General features: G+C 40.9%; 1 protein-coding gene across 1 annotated transcript in view; it reads right to left on the reverse strand.

The window, feature by feature from the left end:
- LOC141579801 (uncharacterized) overlaps positions 1 to 16,884 on the reverse strand; it is a 110,903-nt gene that overhangs the window by 13,102 nt on the left and 80,917 nt on the right. The window contains exons 8-9 of the mRNA XM_074378633.1: positions 13,472 to 13,671; positions 13,042 to 13,168 (exon numbers count right to left, since the gene is read on the reverse strand). Of these exons, the coding sequence (XP_074234734.1) occupies positions 13,554 to 13,671 (118 nt within the window). The 3' untranslated portion in view covers positions 13,042 to 13,168; positions 13,472 to 13,553. The remainder of the gene's footprint in view (positions 1 to 13,041; positions 13,169 to 13,471; positions 13,672 to 16,884) is intronic.

Genomic DNA, 16,884 nt, shown 5'->3' on the forward strand with positions numbered 1-16,884 from the left:
GTCTGCCCGGTTCTCTGTGTTTCTCTGTTGTGCTGACTCCCCAGCCAGACAGCGTTTTCCCTAGGCCTGTCCCCACAAAACCCTTCTCTCCAAAATACAAGCACATCATGTCACAATCCTCTTGTTCAACCAGGAAATGTTCAGCCCACTATTTCCCTCCCCATTAAGGTGCCTAACAGTCCTCCCTCCCATCCCACCACTTCTTTGTGAGAACTCTGCACTCTCTACACACCATCCTGATCGCAGGGGCCTTGCTGGCTGGGACAGAGATGTTTCAGTCTCACACAGCCTGCGTCCTTTCATTTTCCCCTTGTTACCTTAAAAAAGCCTTTCCTGAGTCTCCCATCCCTCTGATTCTGAACTTCACAAAGTGCTGAGGTTGCAGTCACTATGTGCATACCTCCCAGGTTTTGACTAGGTTTCCTTCACAAGATCTTCATTAATGAGTTGCATCAAGAAGTTTAAAGAGGCTATTCTTACATCTGAGTGGAAGAGCCTGCAAAAAATTTAAATGGCTTTGAAGAGAGAGTTAACCTGGGACAGAGAGGTCGCAGGTCCTAATCAATAGTGTCATGAGGCAAAATGTTCTTCAAAGGCTCAGAGTGGCTTCTGAACGTGGAGTCGGCAAGGAGGAGGTGCCAGGCAGTGAGTGGGGTGTGTGACACAGGGTACGATCCCCCAGCTGGGGAAGAATTGGGTTTTTTCCTAGTTTTCCAAAGAATTTCTTACTACCTTTTTCTATTATTGTCACATAGAATTTCCTACGAATTAAGAATATCAATGTCAGTCATTTGGGCCCCTTGGAAGAAGCTACAAGATGCCATTCACAGGGCTGGGATATGACAGCCACACCAGTCTAGGTTGAAAGACCAGTGGGGGTATTTCCAAGGTAATCACGGGCATGCAGCAAACTCCCCAGCTTCAATGACCTCATCTCAAAGGTGGGGCCAATAAAACTACCAAGCAAAGTGCGTGATGATTATGGCCGACAACTGTTTACTAGGTAAGTGCCCGTGACAGTTGCCGCTTAATGGGGAATTAGTATGGTCAACGAAGCCCAGTCTACCTGGTCACACGCGCCCTGCCTTCCTGCCTTGGTGCAGCAGCAGAGCTTGTTTAGCTGAGATGAACGCCCTCAGAGCAGCACTGACGGGAAAGCTCACAGCTCTGCACAGCGAGGTGTGTTCCTCTCCTTCTCAGAGCTGATCACAGTTTGCTGTCGTCTGTTTTTATGTTTATCCCTTTTGTAACTGCCTCTCCTCCGGAGTTTTTGCTCAAGCAGCGCAGGGCCAGGTGTGTCTTGCGGCCTGCCCAATATTCTGGGCTGGGAAACAGCTGACCCCACATCTGGGTCTGGTGCTGAACGGAGAGGGCAGAAAGCCCAGGGGCCCATGCTGAACCGAGGCCCCTGCACCCAAAATTATGGTCTGACTTTGGGCAAATTACACAGTCTTCTTTACCCTGATATCCCTCATCTGTCCATGAAAATAACTGCCCATGGCACACAGAGTTACAAGGATTAAAGGAAATCACCAAATTCACAACCTAACCAAGGGGCTACCAGTGCATCCTCAACAGACAAATGCTGCCTTTAGGGCTCTGACACACGCCAAGCGTGGCGGCAGCACACAGTGAACACTGCTAAGTGCCAGTGTGTTAAGTGCTTCATGTGTGCTATAATACTCTTTAGAACTTACAACAATCCCTGGAAGAAACGAATATTATCATGCCCATTTCACAAATTCACCAACAGGTTAAGAGAGGTTACATTCTAGACCTAGGCCCTATGGTGAGGAAGTGGCTATTTAAACCAGAATCTGGGCCCAGGCCTTGACTCCATCTCTCTCCCATCCACCTGACCACTTGCCTATGAAGTCCACCTGTCCAATACACGTTTGCAGCCGGCCAGCTCTTAAATGCAATGTGTGCCACCATTTGTCAATGTTGGTTAATTACCATAAACTGTTCTCAGAAACCACTACAGTAAAGAAAGGTGGACTTAAGGAATCCTGCATTGTGTTCTCCTGTAATGTGCAGAAACCCTTCCCTACACCACCAAATCCAAATGTATGCTTCCTCCATGTTTATGTTTGCACACGGCTTATTAAAGTAGAAGGTACCTGCAGTAATTCCATCTCGGTTGCTTTCCAAGGTTGCAGATTATCCATAATCAGTCCGTGAACGAAAATACAATGTGAATGAAAATACTGCAACCATGTCAGTAAACAAAGAATGCTGAAACCAAGTCATCAGCGGCTGCCAACACACCCCAGCAAGGACAGGCCTGCAGCCCAGCCTCTGCAGCCACTCACAACGGTGCCCTCTGAGCAGACTCAGAATAAGAAAGGACAGGATACTGGCCCTAGATAGCTAGGTGCTTGTCTAAAGAATGAATTCAGTGAGTCCAAAATGTTTGCTTCCTCCCATACATAGAAAACCACTATATTCTTGAACTTGAGATACCTGGCTTTCTTTAGATAACAAACAATCTTTTATTGTTCCAACTACCTGGTCTTTGTTGTAAAGCTCCTATATATCCTAGCTCCTCCTCAACCTCTTGGGAGCAGTCCCTCAGAGAGATCTGAGAGGCTGTCATCCCGGCTGGAGTCCTCCCGCCAAATAAAACATAACTCTTAACTTTTAGGCTGCACATGTATTTCAGTCAACAGTTTTGTACACCATGAAGGGACCCAGAGCAGACTTCTCTCCACCTGAACTCTCTGAGTAACTGGAGCCTTGGTACCAGCAGTGGCACTTTGTGCCCATCCGCCTGCTCAGGGAGTCCAGATGAATTTGGATGAGTCTCTCCTGGTTCTCGGATCTCACATATTGGTTGATAATCCTGAGTTTTATTTGGCGGTGTATCCAGGTACGTGGCCCTCCAGTTGAAAGAAACTGGGGTGAATTATACACCCAGTGGAGACATACTGGGTGGGGCCTGGTCAAAAGATAACGGGAAATACACACCTTGAGGAGACGTCCGAAGTGGGGCTGGTGGAAACATATCAGGAAAATACTCACCCAGTGGAGACGTCCCGAGTGGGTCCAAGTTGAAAGACACTGGGTTCAAGACTGAGTGGTTAGGTAAGAGGCTGGTCTAATGTTTTCCTCAATTTGGTTACATCCATTGAATTTTTTAGGATAAAAGTAAAACTCTTATGAGGAACCTTTCAACTCCAAAAATGGGACCCTTCTCCTGGCTGGTAACAGCTTTCTCGGGTGACAGAGAATCTTGCAGGAGTGGTAGAGGCAAAGACTTCATGCCATAGAGTTGTCCCTGCAGGAAATCTTACTAGCAAATTTATTCTGAGAACCTGACCTTACAATGGGGAATAGAACTTTCAAAAAAAAAAAAAAAAAAAAACAGAAAAGAAAAGAAAAAGAAATGACAGATCGCCAGCCTCCAACTATTACCCCAGCCAGGTTTATGTACGTACAAAACTTACAAAATTAATTGGGAATTAGAAAAAAAAAAAAACTCGCTCTGAAAGTAACTAACCAGGCCTGATAAAAACATTTTGTGGAATTCTGAACTTATAAAAACAAAATCTTCGTTAGGGGGAACTTGGATTTCTCTTCCTGTGTCCTTGAAATGTAAACGTTTTATCTTTCTCTGGGTGTTTTAAGTTTGTGTATGTATGTATATATATGTTTACTTTCTTTTTAAAGGAAACCTTGGACTCTGCCATACAAAAGGTACAAGTATTGCGTACATATGGTGGCCACGCAAATAAATTGGATTCTAAGCAATTCTTTGATTGTACCAATTTTCAGATATTTTGCCATCTTAAACTTTGTTGCATCAGCCTGGACTACAAAGGCCTTTAGCTTTTGGATTGTAAACCTTTGAATTTTATTTAGGCAACACCCCCACTCTCATGTGGAGGAGGCTCTTCATCTTATTGGCTTAAAATCACTATATATATATAATAAATCATATAATATATATAATTATAAATTGATGGCCATATGATGGATCCTTTAATTTGGAAAAACTTTTAATTTGTGAAAGTTGAAAGAGATCTCATTATAAACAGCTGTTTTATTGGTACCTATTAAAATCAGGTTTAAAGGCAGAAAAATATATCTAATGTTTAACCTAAGAACTTAGTTAAAAAAAAAACTGGTTTGAAAACTACATTTGTGTTTTTCCTTTCCGATAAATGGTTCTAATAAAAACTTAGAATAATTATTGTTAATTAGGTTGAATAACTGGAAAAAAGATTGTAAAAATGTCAAAAAAAAAAAGATAAGGGCTTATCCCAAATGGATAAATATTTTTATATGGTTATTTTGAATGAGATAAATAAAATGGACATTTTTGGAATAGATACAAGGTTTTGATACTACACTACGTAAAGTTAAAAAAAAAGGGTCAAAGAGATCACCTACTGTCCCCCAACATTAAAGTTCAAACAAGTCCATTTTATTTGCCACAGTTTAAAATATATGTATATATAGACTGATATACTTGATCAATGATTGGGACAACAGACCAATTAATCAAATTAAAAATTGAGTAGGACCTAAGCACTTTGGCTGAAACTTGGGCATCCTAGAGACTTTTCTATAAAATTAGATACAATGAACAACAACAACAACAAAAAGTTTCTGGCAATCCTTCTAGAAATAAAAATTATTGATTAAACCTAATAAATATAAAAATTAAAGGTATAAGATTTAATAAAATTGAGATAAAAGTTTGTAAAATTGGTATATTTAAATGGTCTTTATATAAACCTTTTGCTTAATTATGTTGTGGGATAGATATGTTTCAATGGAAAAACGCTTCCCCTTCCTGGTATTATAAGGCTGGGCACATATCTGTCCCTCAGAAAATATTAATTGAACAAAGTAAAGGAAGCCATTAGAGTTATATGAGCCGTCCAATATAACGTAAAACTAAAAACTAATATTCAGTGGCTAATAAAAAAATATAATAAGAGGTTTACCCTGGGTTTAACTTATAACTCAAGGAAAAGAGACCTTACTAAATGCCTTATGCAAGCTTTGGAAGACATGATAAAGTAAACCTTAAAGTTTTAAAACATGGAATTCTTTGTTTACAGCTCTTCTCATTGATAAAAAATGCCAATTAAGGAGATAAAATTGGGCCTGGGTGACAGAGCAGTTCTCTGGGGAACTGGAAGACTGTCTTTGTCTTGCAGATCAGAAATGTAAATACAGCAAACAGTGACCTAGGACTGAGTCTAATTAGCTCAACGAAATAAAACTTAGGGCCAAGAAATTTTTGGCATTTTAGAACTCAGAACTCTGACGGGTCCTTCAGACTTTGTCAAGAAATCTTAAATATCTGTTTCATAAACAGTAAGCCTTAGTGATTTGAGCAAGCAAATTCAGCTTACTCCAACTATTATTATACATATCTTATAAGTAAGTTTTAAAGTGAAGCTATGAGATCTCTAGCTTTTCTCTGTTTATAAGCCTGCGTACACATTATAGATGTGAGATATTTCTACAGCTAAAAAAAAAAAAAAAAAGTCAAAGAGCTCTGCTTAATTGACGTAAAAAATAAGAGCTTACAAATTAAGTATTTTTAAAATAAAAACTGAACAAATTGACTTTCAACGTCACCTGAACTGGAAAATATTCAATATTAAGATAATATTTGATATTGTTTAGTTTAAGTATGTTCTAATTAATATAGACATCTTTAAAGTCATCAATATTAAGTATAATACCTTTACTGTACCTAGGTTTAATGAAAGTCAAATAAGATCCTGTTATATCTGTTGCAGATTTGTCAAGAAAAAAATAACAGTAATGTGGTGTGGTAAAATTTTAAGTAAATTAAATGCAAATGAGATGAGAGCTTTGGGTAAATTTTTAAAATATATTTTTAAAATGTATGTTTAACATAATCTCTAAATGTTTGGTATCTTTAAATTCTAGAGTTGTGCTAAATTAAGTTAAACAATAGGATTTTATTTAATAGCTATGCCATTTTGAGATAAAATAAGATTGAAATATGAATTACTTAACATTTAACTTCCCCTTACAGTGAAACTAAAGGTGTTTAGAAATATTAATAAATGGTTGGTGCCACCTTGAAATAGACTCTATTTTTAAGGGAATGATCTCAATATCCTAGGAAAGTAAGATAAATGTGTAAAGGTGTGAAGGAAAAGCTGGGTTGGTCTAAAAAGGTAACTCACAATTCTAGGAATGTGGAGAGGCTGGGCTGGTCTAACAAGGTAACTCACAAATCTAAGTATTGGAATACTGATCTGAGTCCTGCTAGACTAAATTGTAAATCTAGGTTAATTAGTGTTGGTTTGCTGTTTATGTGTTTTTGCTAGTCAGCTGGATTTTCAAAGATACATCATCTGGCTTTGGAATTTTGGTTTGCTGTCTCCCCGCCTCCACTTTTGTGATGATAATGCTGCTAAAGCTGTTCCATGCCTATTGGCTGAATACCCCAAGCTTGTACTTTACCCTATAACACCTCATGTGCACATCTTGAAGGTGCTCAGAGCTTAGGAGCAGAAGCCCCTCTGAGCCCGCCTGCGTAATACATCTGAGTACTCCAACCCTCCGAGTGGTGCTTGTTTCTTGACTGGCCTGTCGTTTCCATAACAAAGGAAGATATAAGAATGGAATTATATTTTGTTAATGAAAAATAGTGACTTTGTCCTGAAGCTGGTTATTTCTGAATGGAAGAGAAAATAAGGGACACACTAATATGAGAATAGAAAGCTGTGGAAGGCTTGTGGAAGAGGAACACTGAAGAAAGAGTTTCATACGTGGTCGGAATTGGCTTAGAATCAACATGAGCAAAGTAACTGAATCTTACAAGTAAGCTGGTACAAGACTAGATTTGGTTTCTCGCTGTTAAGAGGAAAACATTTTCTTAAAATGTTAATCCACCTTCAGTAACAGATTGTAAAACTTCTTATACCACTTAACTGATCTGTTCTGCCTTTACCTTTGACGTATTTTCTTGTTAACGAATAAGTACTACTTTACAGTGATCTATATGTTTATCTGATCAAGTGTTCTGAAATCTTTTAACAAGCTCCCCAAATATCAATTTCTAATTAAAGTTCTTTTAATCTCCAGTTAAGTTTGGGATGCTACAGAGGGCCCCTGAAACATCCCAAAGAGAGATTTTAAACTAGTAAGTTTCATTTAGCATGTTAAATAACATGATATTGTCAAATGAATAATAAATCTTCTAAGGTTATATTGTATGAGAAAATATTATTAATATAGATAGTCTAGAAATTATATGGACTCCGTAAAATTCTGGTATATCTGAAATGTTACCAGTGATAATTCTGGGTATAATGACCAGGTTTCTTTATTGATTATAGTGTAACGGTGTTTAACCATGCTTTTAAATCTTTTGTCATATATAGACAGTTAATTGTCTTCTTCTGATGATTTTGAAAATGCTTGCTCTTCAAGGAGATTTACTGATTTCTAATAAATTTCAAACTATAGCACTGAACTAAACACGGTAAGAAATTTTAAATGACAAATGAAAACTCTGATTAAAAGAATTAATTATGTGGGACTGAGAAAACTGATGAATATGGTTATAATTTTTGATTTTGTTTGAAATACTACTGGCTTTTAACCTGTTTCCCAGACATAAAGAAACTCTTCCTCTTAAGCTAGTTATGAATCCCAGAAATTTGATAAATTATACCTATGTAAGCAGACTTAAATCAGTTATCTTTTATATCTGATCCCTCAAGAGACTAAAAACTCTTAGGTCCCCAGTTGCTCTATCAGACAAATGAGGAAGATCATCTCCTAACAGATATAGGAATTTCAAGGTATTTTAAGGATTTTAAAGAGAAAAGAATTTACCTAAATCTGTAAGGCAGAAATCCATGACAAGCCCTTGACGTGGTTTTCCTGGCCTTAGCAAATCTTATTAACATTCTACTCTGAGACTCCGTATTAAAACTTCCAACACAGTCAATTTAAAAAAGCCTATATGATCAAATAATCAGACTTAACTTGTAAAGAAATTAATCTTGATTTGGCTATATTTGAGAAAAATGAGGGTAACTTTAGAGAGAAAAAAAGATTATATTTTAGTGGATATTAAATTCTAGTTTTGTTAATTGAGGCCTATATTTACAAAGACACTTCCCAGATCATTCCTTGCTGTTATGTCACATTGCTGTACAGTTTAACTGAATTATGAAAAGGATACACTAGGTTTGTTTCTGAAGCTCAGTAATCTATCCTTGGGTAAAGTTCCAATGCCCCATGACCTGCAGTCAAGGGATTATACATACTGGAACAGGCATGACTTAAAGAACTGTCTCCAACCTGAATGGAAGGAACTTTTATCAAGTACTCTTAACTAGACCATACAAACCAAAGCTGAAGAAAACTTACTTTCGGATTCATTTCCTATCAGAAACAGCCCCTGCAGTGCACTGGCCTATAGAGCACTGCTCACCTTAAAACAATGCCCAAATGGAGAATAAGCTACCAGACCAGGATGAGAAGAAGACGAGATCTGAGGTAGACAGCTGACCCAAGACACCGGACCAGGCTTGTATACCAATTACTTTGACAATTTCTCCTACATTTGATTATGAACTACTCTAACTGTTAAGTTTATGGTAAATTACCTATGTCTAGTACTTCTGTGTTACCTTGGTGTATTTCCCTACTCCAAGGCTCTAACTAGATAGCCCTCAGAAATGTTATTCTAAAAAGAAATTATAGTTCTGTTTAGGCCACTGTTGATCTTACAAGGTGGGAGACCTCACCTGGCCAATTAACACCTGCTCTGACCCTGACCATAAATATGAACTTTCTTATAAGATCACCCAAACTCAATCAGAAATACAAGCAAAATTTTAACCCAAAAATATAACTTCTCGACTATTAAATTCTTACTTGTGACTTTATTAACGTTACTAGCTATATTACTTATATGCTGTCTATTTTATAAAATTGTTGTCTGTTACATTTCCCAACGTGTAACTAGGCCTACAAGATTGATGATGGCTAAACATCTTGAAGAAATAGATAAAATTTATAACCCTGCATAAAATAAATGTAATAGTGTGATTCTAGGTATGGGAATGAGCAACGAAGGGCAAACATTTCCTGGATCATAATAGACTAGTAAGACAGGCGATCCAGAGAACTTTTAGTATCAACAGGGCCTGATAAAAAAAAAAAAAAAACCTAACACTTTGAATGGCAGTTCAGAAAATTATTCACCTGAACTAGGAATGAGACATCCTAGCACCGTGGGACAAAATTGGTCATGAAATGTCTCTCAAAATATTGGTCGAATTTAGGAACAAGAGGGAGCACTGTGAATGAAAATACTACAATGTGAATGAATATACTGCAACCATGTCAGTAAACAAAGAATGCTGAAACCAAGTCATCAGTGGCTGCTGCCACCCCCCAGCGAGGACATGCCTGCAGCCCAGCCTCTCAGCCACTCACATTGGTGCCCTCTGAGCGGACTCAGAATAAGAAAGGACAGGATACTGTCCCTAGATAGCTAGGTGCTTGCCAAAGGAATGAATTCAATGAGTCAAAATGTTTACTTCCTCCCATACATGGAAAAGCACTAAATACTTGATCTTGAGATATCTGGTTTTCTTTAGATAACAAGCAATGTTTTATTGTTCCAAGTACCTGGTCTTTCTTGTAAAAGTCCTATTTATCCTAGCTCCTCCCCTACCTATTAGGAGCAGTCCCTCAGAGTGATCTGAGAGGCTGTCATCCAGGCTCGACCCGCCTGCCAAATAAAACAAAACACTTAAATTTTAGGCTGAACAATTATTTCAATGAAGTCCCAGAATAGACACAACTCATCAATTCTGTAATGGAACACACTGAATCAGTAACCAAAAGCGTGTTCTAGTCCCGAAAAACTACGGTTTCCTCTTTCTTCCTGTCATTATACAATCCCACCAGAACTCATTAATTTGCTGTCTGCACACTTGGCAACCAAACTCAGAGAAGAGTCAACTTAACAGAGCTCCATGCTGGGGAGAACCCCCCACAGAATCATGGCGGGCTGCCTGCCCTCCTGCACGCTCTGCTGACCCCTAGTGTCCTCCATGGAGACCAGGCCAACAGAACTGCTCCAAACAGCTGCAAAGTCCCACACATTAAATAAAAGCATTTTATTTTATACTATATGTTATATATATACCCATCTCTGAAAACAGCTTTGCCAGAAGCCCAAATCTTCCACATTAATCTGCAAAGTCAAATCCCATTCCCAAGGGAAAACAAGTCTTAAGACGATGCTAAGGCCTCCAAAGTCCTCTCCAGGACCATCAACAAAACTGCCTGCAGGTCTGCAGCTGCAGGCGGTTACATGTCTGCTTTTAAAGCAACCTCTTCCTGCCTTCGGGAATTACAATGTCCCTCTACGCCCTTCCATCTCAGGGTAAGAGCAGCCACTGCAGAACCTTGCAGGGCAGCACTGACAGGACTGGACAAAAGGATCAGAGTTAAACTAAGCCTTCTGATGACACGAGCTTGTCACTGTGTCACTTTACAGATGAAAATATATATAGAGAGAGGTGGGGTGATATTGCTCAAAGTCACACAGCTAATAAGTGGCAAAGTCTATAACTCTGCTCCTCCCACCGGCGTGACGCCCCAGCTGGGACGCCCACAGGGTTCTCTCGTGCCTGCCTGACCAGTCCTTTCCTGTCACTCATGACCCACCACAGGGTCTGAACTTAGCCTGCTTTTTCAGCATCTTTTCCCTCCATCTCTCAGGAACAAGGCTACTCTGGCCACTGTATGACTTCCGGCTTCCCAAAACCTCCGTGCTCAGGCTGGTCTTGCCTGTGCATCCTTCCCCCTGCTCAGAGGCTCTGCTTCCCCTGCAGGAGGACGTTTCCACTCTCCGCAGGGACACCCCCTCAGGGGAGCCCTCTTCTCGCCCTCAGCACGGCAGGTGTCCCAGGCCACATCCCGAGCTGCCCCATTAGGACTGTGTGTGCCAAGTAATGCTAATCAGACCTGCAGCCTCAGAGCCAGGAATTATGCCCGGGTCACCCTGCAAACCTACTGCCCGCCTCACAGCCCCCAGCCAGCAGGTCACCTGGAAGTCAAAGCAAGTGCCCCACCCAATCCTGAAGTCTCTTCATTTGCCAGCACCCCTGATGACTGGTCTCCAACCTTTGGTCAGTTTTGCACAAAACAGCAGCTTCCACTGTGAAGAGGGGGTTTTCGCTCCTCTGCCCCATCCTTACTGGAAACGTCAAGGGAAACCAAAAGGCCTCTTCTCAACACTTTTCTGATGACACCCTCCCACCCACAATACTCACATGCTCAAGAACTTTGGGTCCACGTGATTTTGTTTCCCTTACGCTAAGTGGCTCAAAACACTGCGGGATTTTTTTCTTTTTTCAGGGTATTTGTACTCAGTTTCTCGATTTAATCTGTTTTTGTCTCTCTCTTCAGTATCCCAAGCAGTTACCACTTCTTACTCCCTTCAGCAGCCTCCCTCCCAACATCTAGTCTAGGAAATCAGCTGTGATGAGGGGCCCGGGGGCAGTCACAGAAGATGCAACTAAGGCACAGAGAGGCTACATAATTTGCCCAAGAAGATCAGCTTCAACCCCCAACAGTGTGTGTTACGTCCCTCTGTTTAACACTTATGCTAAGCAAGCTAACTTTTTGTAGATTATGGTTATAAACAGACGAGATATCAAAATACATAGGACACACATCAACCCTAAGATGTTCATTAACTCCACTATTTTGTTTCTATTTATTTTATTTCTATTAAAAAATCATTAAAAACCTCTGCAGTCAATATAGCAAAATGTTACTGGGTTTTAATCCAGAATATAGAGGTGTTAAGTGTGTCATTACTCATACTTATTTGTATGTTCACAAGACAAAATGATTTGAAGGTCTCTCTCCCCTTCCCCTACTCACTACTGGCTCTCACCAGAGCTCCCAGACCACACATCTAACAGCCTTTCACTTTACCCACAGCTGAACTCATCAGTTTTCCCCCAGAACTCCCTCTGCAGCTTTCCCTCCTCAGAGCACAGCAGGACCATCATTTACCTCATTAATCCACCCAGATACCTGGGCCTTACTCCATCCTACCTTCACAGACAGCATTCGTCCTTTCCTTTTTACCATCTAAACATGCCTTCAATCTGTTCACTTTTACCCACTGACCGTCCCACCGCTCAAGTGGAAGCCACCAACACTGCCCACCTGGAATCACGGGTCTCCAAAGTGGCCCCACAGCCACTCTCCCATACTTGAGACAAATGGGATTGTGTCACTCCCGCGCTTTTAGGACTCTTTTCAAACCCACTGTTCTAAGAAGTAACTCCAATTTCTTCACCTGGTGAAGGTCTTTGCCATGAAACTGTCAGCTCAGGGAGGGCAAGACACGCCCTCTTCCCTCGGCCCCGCCCTCTGGCAGAGCATCAGCATGGGAGGACCTGCTGAGCTACACCAGCCTGTATTCTAAACCTGGTCTTGAGTTCTTAGCAAACTTCTTCACTTATCCATACAAATCAAAGGTAGATTAGAAAGATTTTAGATGTTGAGCTAGACTATTGATTTGGGGATTTTGCACTAGCAACCTGCAAGTACATGTTCTAATGATTCTGTCTTCTTAAACCACACCCAGATTTAAGTAGTATTTGTGGAATGTCTTCGGAGTAAAAGGGACTGTACTTTTACAGACTTTATGTTATAACATGAACAACCCGGACAGGGTCACAAATGGAACCGCCTCACAAGTGACAGAAGACAGGTGAGAGGCATATAGCAACAGGTCACCTAGATGATAAAAGCAAAGTTGATTCTCCAACCCCCGAAAAAATTCCTCCAAGAACAGAAAACTCTGAATTTTGAAGTAAAATTCTATCATATAAAGAAATAAAATAAATAATCCTCTTCATCATGGTTTCAAGATCTGACTGCAGAATTTTTAGCATGCCATACTGAATTCTAGCACAGAAAAATCAGATGGACTAGTGGGGAGTAAGTTCCAGGAAAACGGCAGCAATTCCTCCACTTGTAAGAGGACACACTCACTTGTCGAAGGTGATTGTGAACCACATTCTGGAGAAATTCAGAAGATTCAGGCACCGCTTCTAGATGGTGATGACACGGAAGGACGGCTTGGATGCATGCTTCTAACTGAGTCACCGGCATTCTTACACTGCAGGGGGAAAAGGAGGCCCCCAGTCAAGAGCAGAGATATTCCTGTCATGTCTCCCAGGCCGTGCCTCGGGGACTCAGTGCCCTGCAGCAGCCCGGCCCCAGGCGAGGACCCGCAGCGTGGCCCACCCAAGCAGGAGTGGCACTGTGCTTGTGAAAGCCCATCCCCGATGGGAGCAAGAGGGGCTGGTGGGGTTGTGTGAACCTATAAATGCTCATAGAAATACACCTGCATACATTCAAGTAATACAATTAATAGTAGCAGGCTATTTAACAAAATTTCAATTGTCAGTGTTAATTTTACCATTACTTTCCTCTTGTCCCCTGCACTCTGAAACAGGCTTAGGCTCTCTCACACCTGCAGTTCTGATGCAATAGTTGTGAAGTCATTTTACTTTGCTGCAAGTGTCCTCGCTCCCCGTGTCGCTGTGACTGTCGTCTCTTAACACAGTCAGATGTCTTCCTGGATCTCTCCCTGAGTTCCTTGCTCCTGCTTCCCAGATTCTGAGATAAAGAACAGGTGAAGGCACATGACTAGAAAAGGCACTGTGGACTTGACCAAAGTCCTCAGTGAACCCCTAGGTGAGTGCTGCCCACCCCTTACCTTCGATTCTCAAGTTTCTGCCCAGGGTGACATCCAGACAGGAGAGAGTCTTGGACCCAATTAAAAGCTGTGTGGCTTGGGTGCGGGGAAAGGTGCAGGAGCTGGTTCCAGAGCCGGACTCCTCCCCACCTCTGCTCCTCTCTCTCCCGAGGCCCCGCTCCCAAGCCCCCAGGCTCCCTGATCTTCTGTCCTTCTCTTCTACTCTACTCCAAGCCCTTTTCCCCTTCCTTTATTCCCTGATTATCCCCAGCTGGAGTGATTTTTCCATCACAGCATCTGAAAAAATTTCCTGCAGCTGAAAAAGAGGTTTCCAGAGGTCAATGCCCACATGGTGGTTCCTGAACAGAGCCCCTGGTTAGGGGGACCCTCACCAACACTCACGGGGCATCAGACATGTTGCAGGTTCGACCAACCCCAACAAGAGTTTGCTGTGACCCTAAGGCACGCACAGCATCCCTGCTCACAAAACTGTAGTTGGCCCACTTATCCGTTATTAAGAAGCAAAAATAAAAAAAAATTGCTCGTTTCTTACTAAAATTATTTATGAGGTGGAAAAAGAAATTGTAATAGAAAAGAACAAATTTGACTCCATGTTAGATGTGTTCGATTGGCTTTAAAACTGTACCCTGTTTTCTAGGCTAAGACTTGCTATCTCTGCACCTTTTGTAAAAGAAAGTTGCCTTTAGCCTGAAATATCCAGGAGAGCCTATTCTCCGGGCTCTGATCTTTAAGGATGTTAGCTCTTCTACACTTATGTAGAGATGGCAAGTTGCAAAAGAAAGAATAACCTTTGGGTTTTTTTGGAGGTTATACAGGGGCACCATGATTTGACCCACACGGACAGCTGCAAGAACAAAGGATTCCAAGGACAAACAATTCGTACAGCAAGAAGTTTGCAACAACCAACCACACCCCCACAGCTTTTTAGTATAAAAGGAGACGGAATTCTGACTTGGGGAAAAGAGTTCTCCTGGATATCAGTATGCCATCTTCTGAGTCTGCCAGCTTTTCAAATAAAGTCACTATTCCTTACTCCAAAAGCTCATCTCCCGATTTATTGGCCTGTCATGCAGCAAGCAGAACGAGTTTGGACTTGGTAACAAAATGACTGCATTAGAGGTAGTATGTCTCCACTGTTTCCTCATTTCCAGTATGTCACAACCTATCAATTTTGTATGCTGTTTAACAACACGACCAAAAAACCTATTATACGGAATTGATTCCACGGAAATAAAATTATTTCTACTCCTTCAAAACTTTTTTCTTTTCTATTTTATTTTGTTTTGCTTATTGAAAAGAAAATAAAAGTCAAATCATTTTATTTCACGTAATTTTTTATAGCTACATATTGTAAATACTACAAAGTTATTTAAATTGCAATAAAAATTTTCTATATTAGTATAAAGATATATACACAATCAATGCATATTAGGAAAGGAGTGGATATTTACTAAAAATCAACTGCACATCCAGTCTTTTACAAGCATATCCTGGAATATAAGCTCTATTATTCAGGGGTCCCCCTCCCCCATTCTCACTGCCGAGTCCCATAGTAATCAACCTCCAAGGCACCAGCATAGAACCACGCGATCACTATTTTAGGTATAAATGAGGGAATTAGCTCATTCAATTCTAAAACAGAAACCTTAAAATAAATACTGAACTTATTTACAAACAAAGAAAATTGGACACAAAAAAGTACAGTTTCTCCCCCAAGTCACAAAGATAATTACTGGTAAAGGCAAGATTTGAACTCATCTGCCTGATTCTAAAAACTAAGTTGGAAATCCCCTTCGAGTGTGGAGGTCCAGCAGCACAGCCTATCACCCTATCTTTGTTCAGATCTAGCTTTAGACAGCCTGAGACAGCACCCCATTCCTATGGAACTCGAGGGCAAATGATAACAATAAGGATTTTATATTCAGTAGTTTCTTAGGTCTCATTTATATAAAGTGTCAGCAGGTCAGCAGAAAACTCTGGGAAATATGAGTGGGTCCAGAGCTTTTTGCTGATAAGAAACTCAATCTATCAGGACAGAGTGACCTTCCCATTAGAGGCCTCATGGACATAAACTAAAGGCAGCTGAGCAATGAAAACTAGAAAGACCATGGACTCAAGCAAGAAGGATCCCTGCCATCCCCCACCCAGTTGCCTCTTCACCCGCGTGGGCACGATGGCAGAAGACCCAGGTTCTTGTCCAAGTTACACCATCATGGATTCTCACCCATAAAAAGTTACGACTCTATGCTGTCTTAAACCCTTTCCAACTCAAATATGATGACACTAACATCTCAGCAGAATGTCTATGTCTTCACTTTCTCTCTTCTATTAGGAGACTATATCTATGGCCAAAAAGCAGAAATCCAATTAAAAACACCATGCACGAAGGCTGGTGAAACTCTGCATAAGAGACTTTGTTCTCACGCTCAGTGAATGAAAACTGAGAAAAAGTGTTCCTTCTCCCTCTGCAAGTGGGAGGTAGCCTGATTGTGTGTGTTTGTGTGCGCATGTGTGTGTGTGTAAATCAAATACAATGTATTCTGGGATGTGTACAGATTTTTTTTATGTTACTGTCATTTCATGAGGATGAGCCAACCTTTAAAGTAACTTGAATCTAATGTTCTGAGAGAGTCTCAGGCTCTTTTGGTGGAGGATGGGAAAGGGGAAAGGAAAGGAGTAAAGAAGTAAATGAAGCAAAGGAGTAAGAATACTGCTAGGGAAAGGCAAGACATTAATTTTGTTCCTACTTGAATCACACACAAATTAGGGACTGGCTTTCCCCCATGTCTTGTCAAGCACTGAGTTGCAGAAGAAGAGGCGACAGCCCATTTCTCACTGAGATTGTGACTGTACATGGCATCTTATAGACACAAATTATTTACGCTGATCAAACACTCTAGCAGCAGGCCGTAATTCTCCTATTTTGAGAGACAAGAAAACAGGAATTGAAAGCGGGTATATAACTTGACAAAAGTCAGAGGACCAGTAAACTAAAGAGGATGAATTCAAACTCAGATCTGAATGCAGAGTCTGCTCTTCCCACTCCCAGGGCTGGAAAATCCTTAACAGACAGGCTTCCCAGCTCCCCTGCAGTGTTCCTGGCACCAAGCATT

The sequence above is a fragment of the Camelus bactrianus genome, chromosome 14 (genome assembly GCF_048773025.1).
Source record: "Camelus bactrianus isolate YW-2024 breed Bactrian camel chromosome 14, ASM4877302v1, whole genome shotgun sequence".
Classification (NCBI taxonomy): Eukaryota; Metazoa; Chordata; class Mammalia; order Artiodactyla; family Camelidae; genus Camelus; species Camelus bactrianus.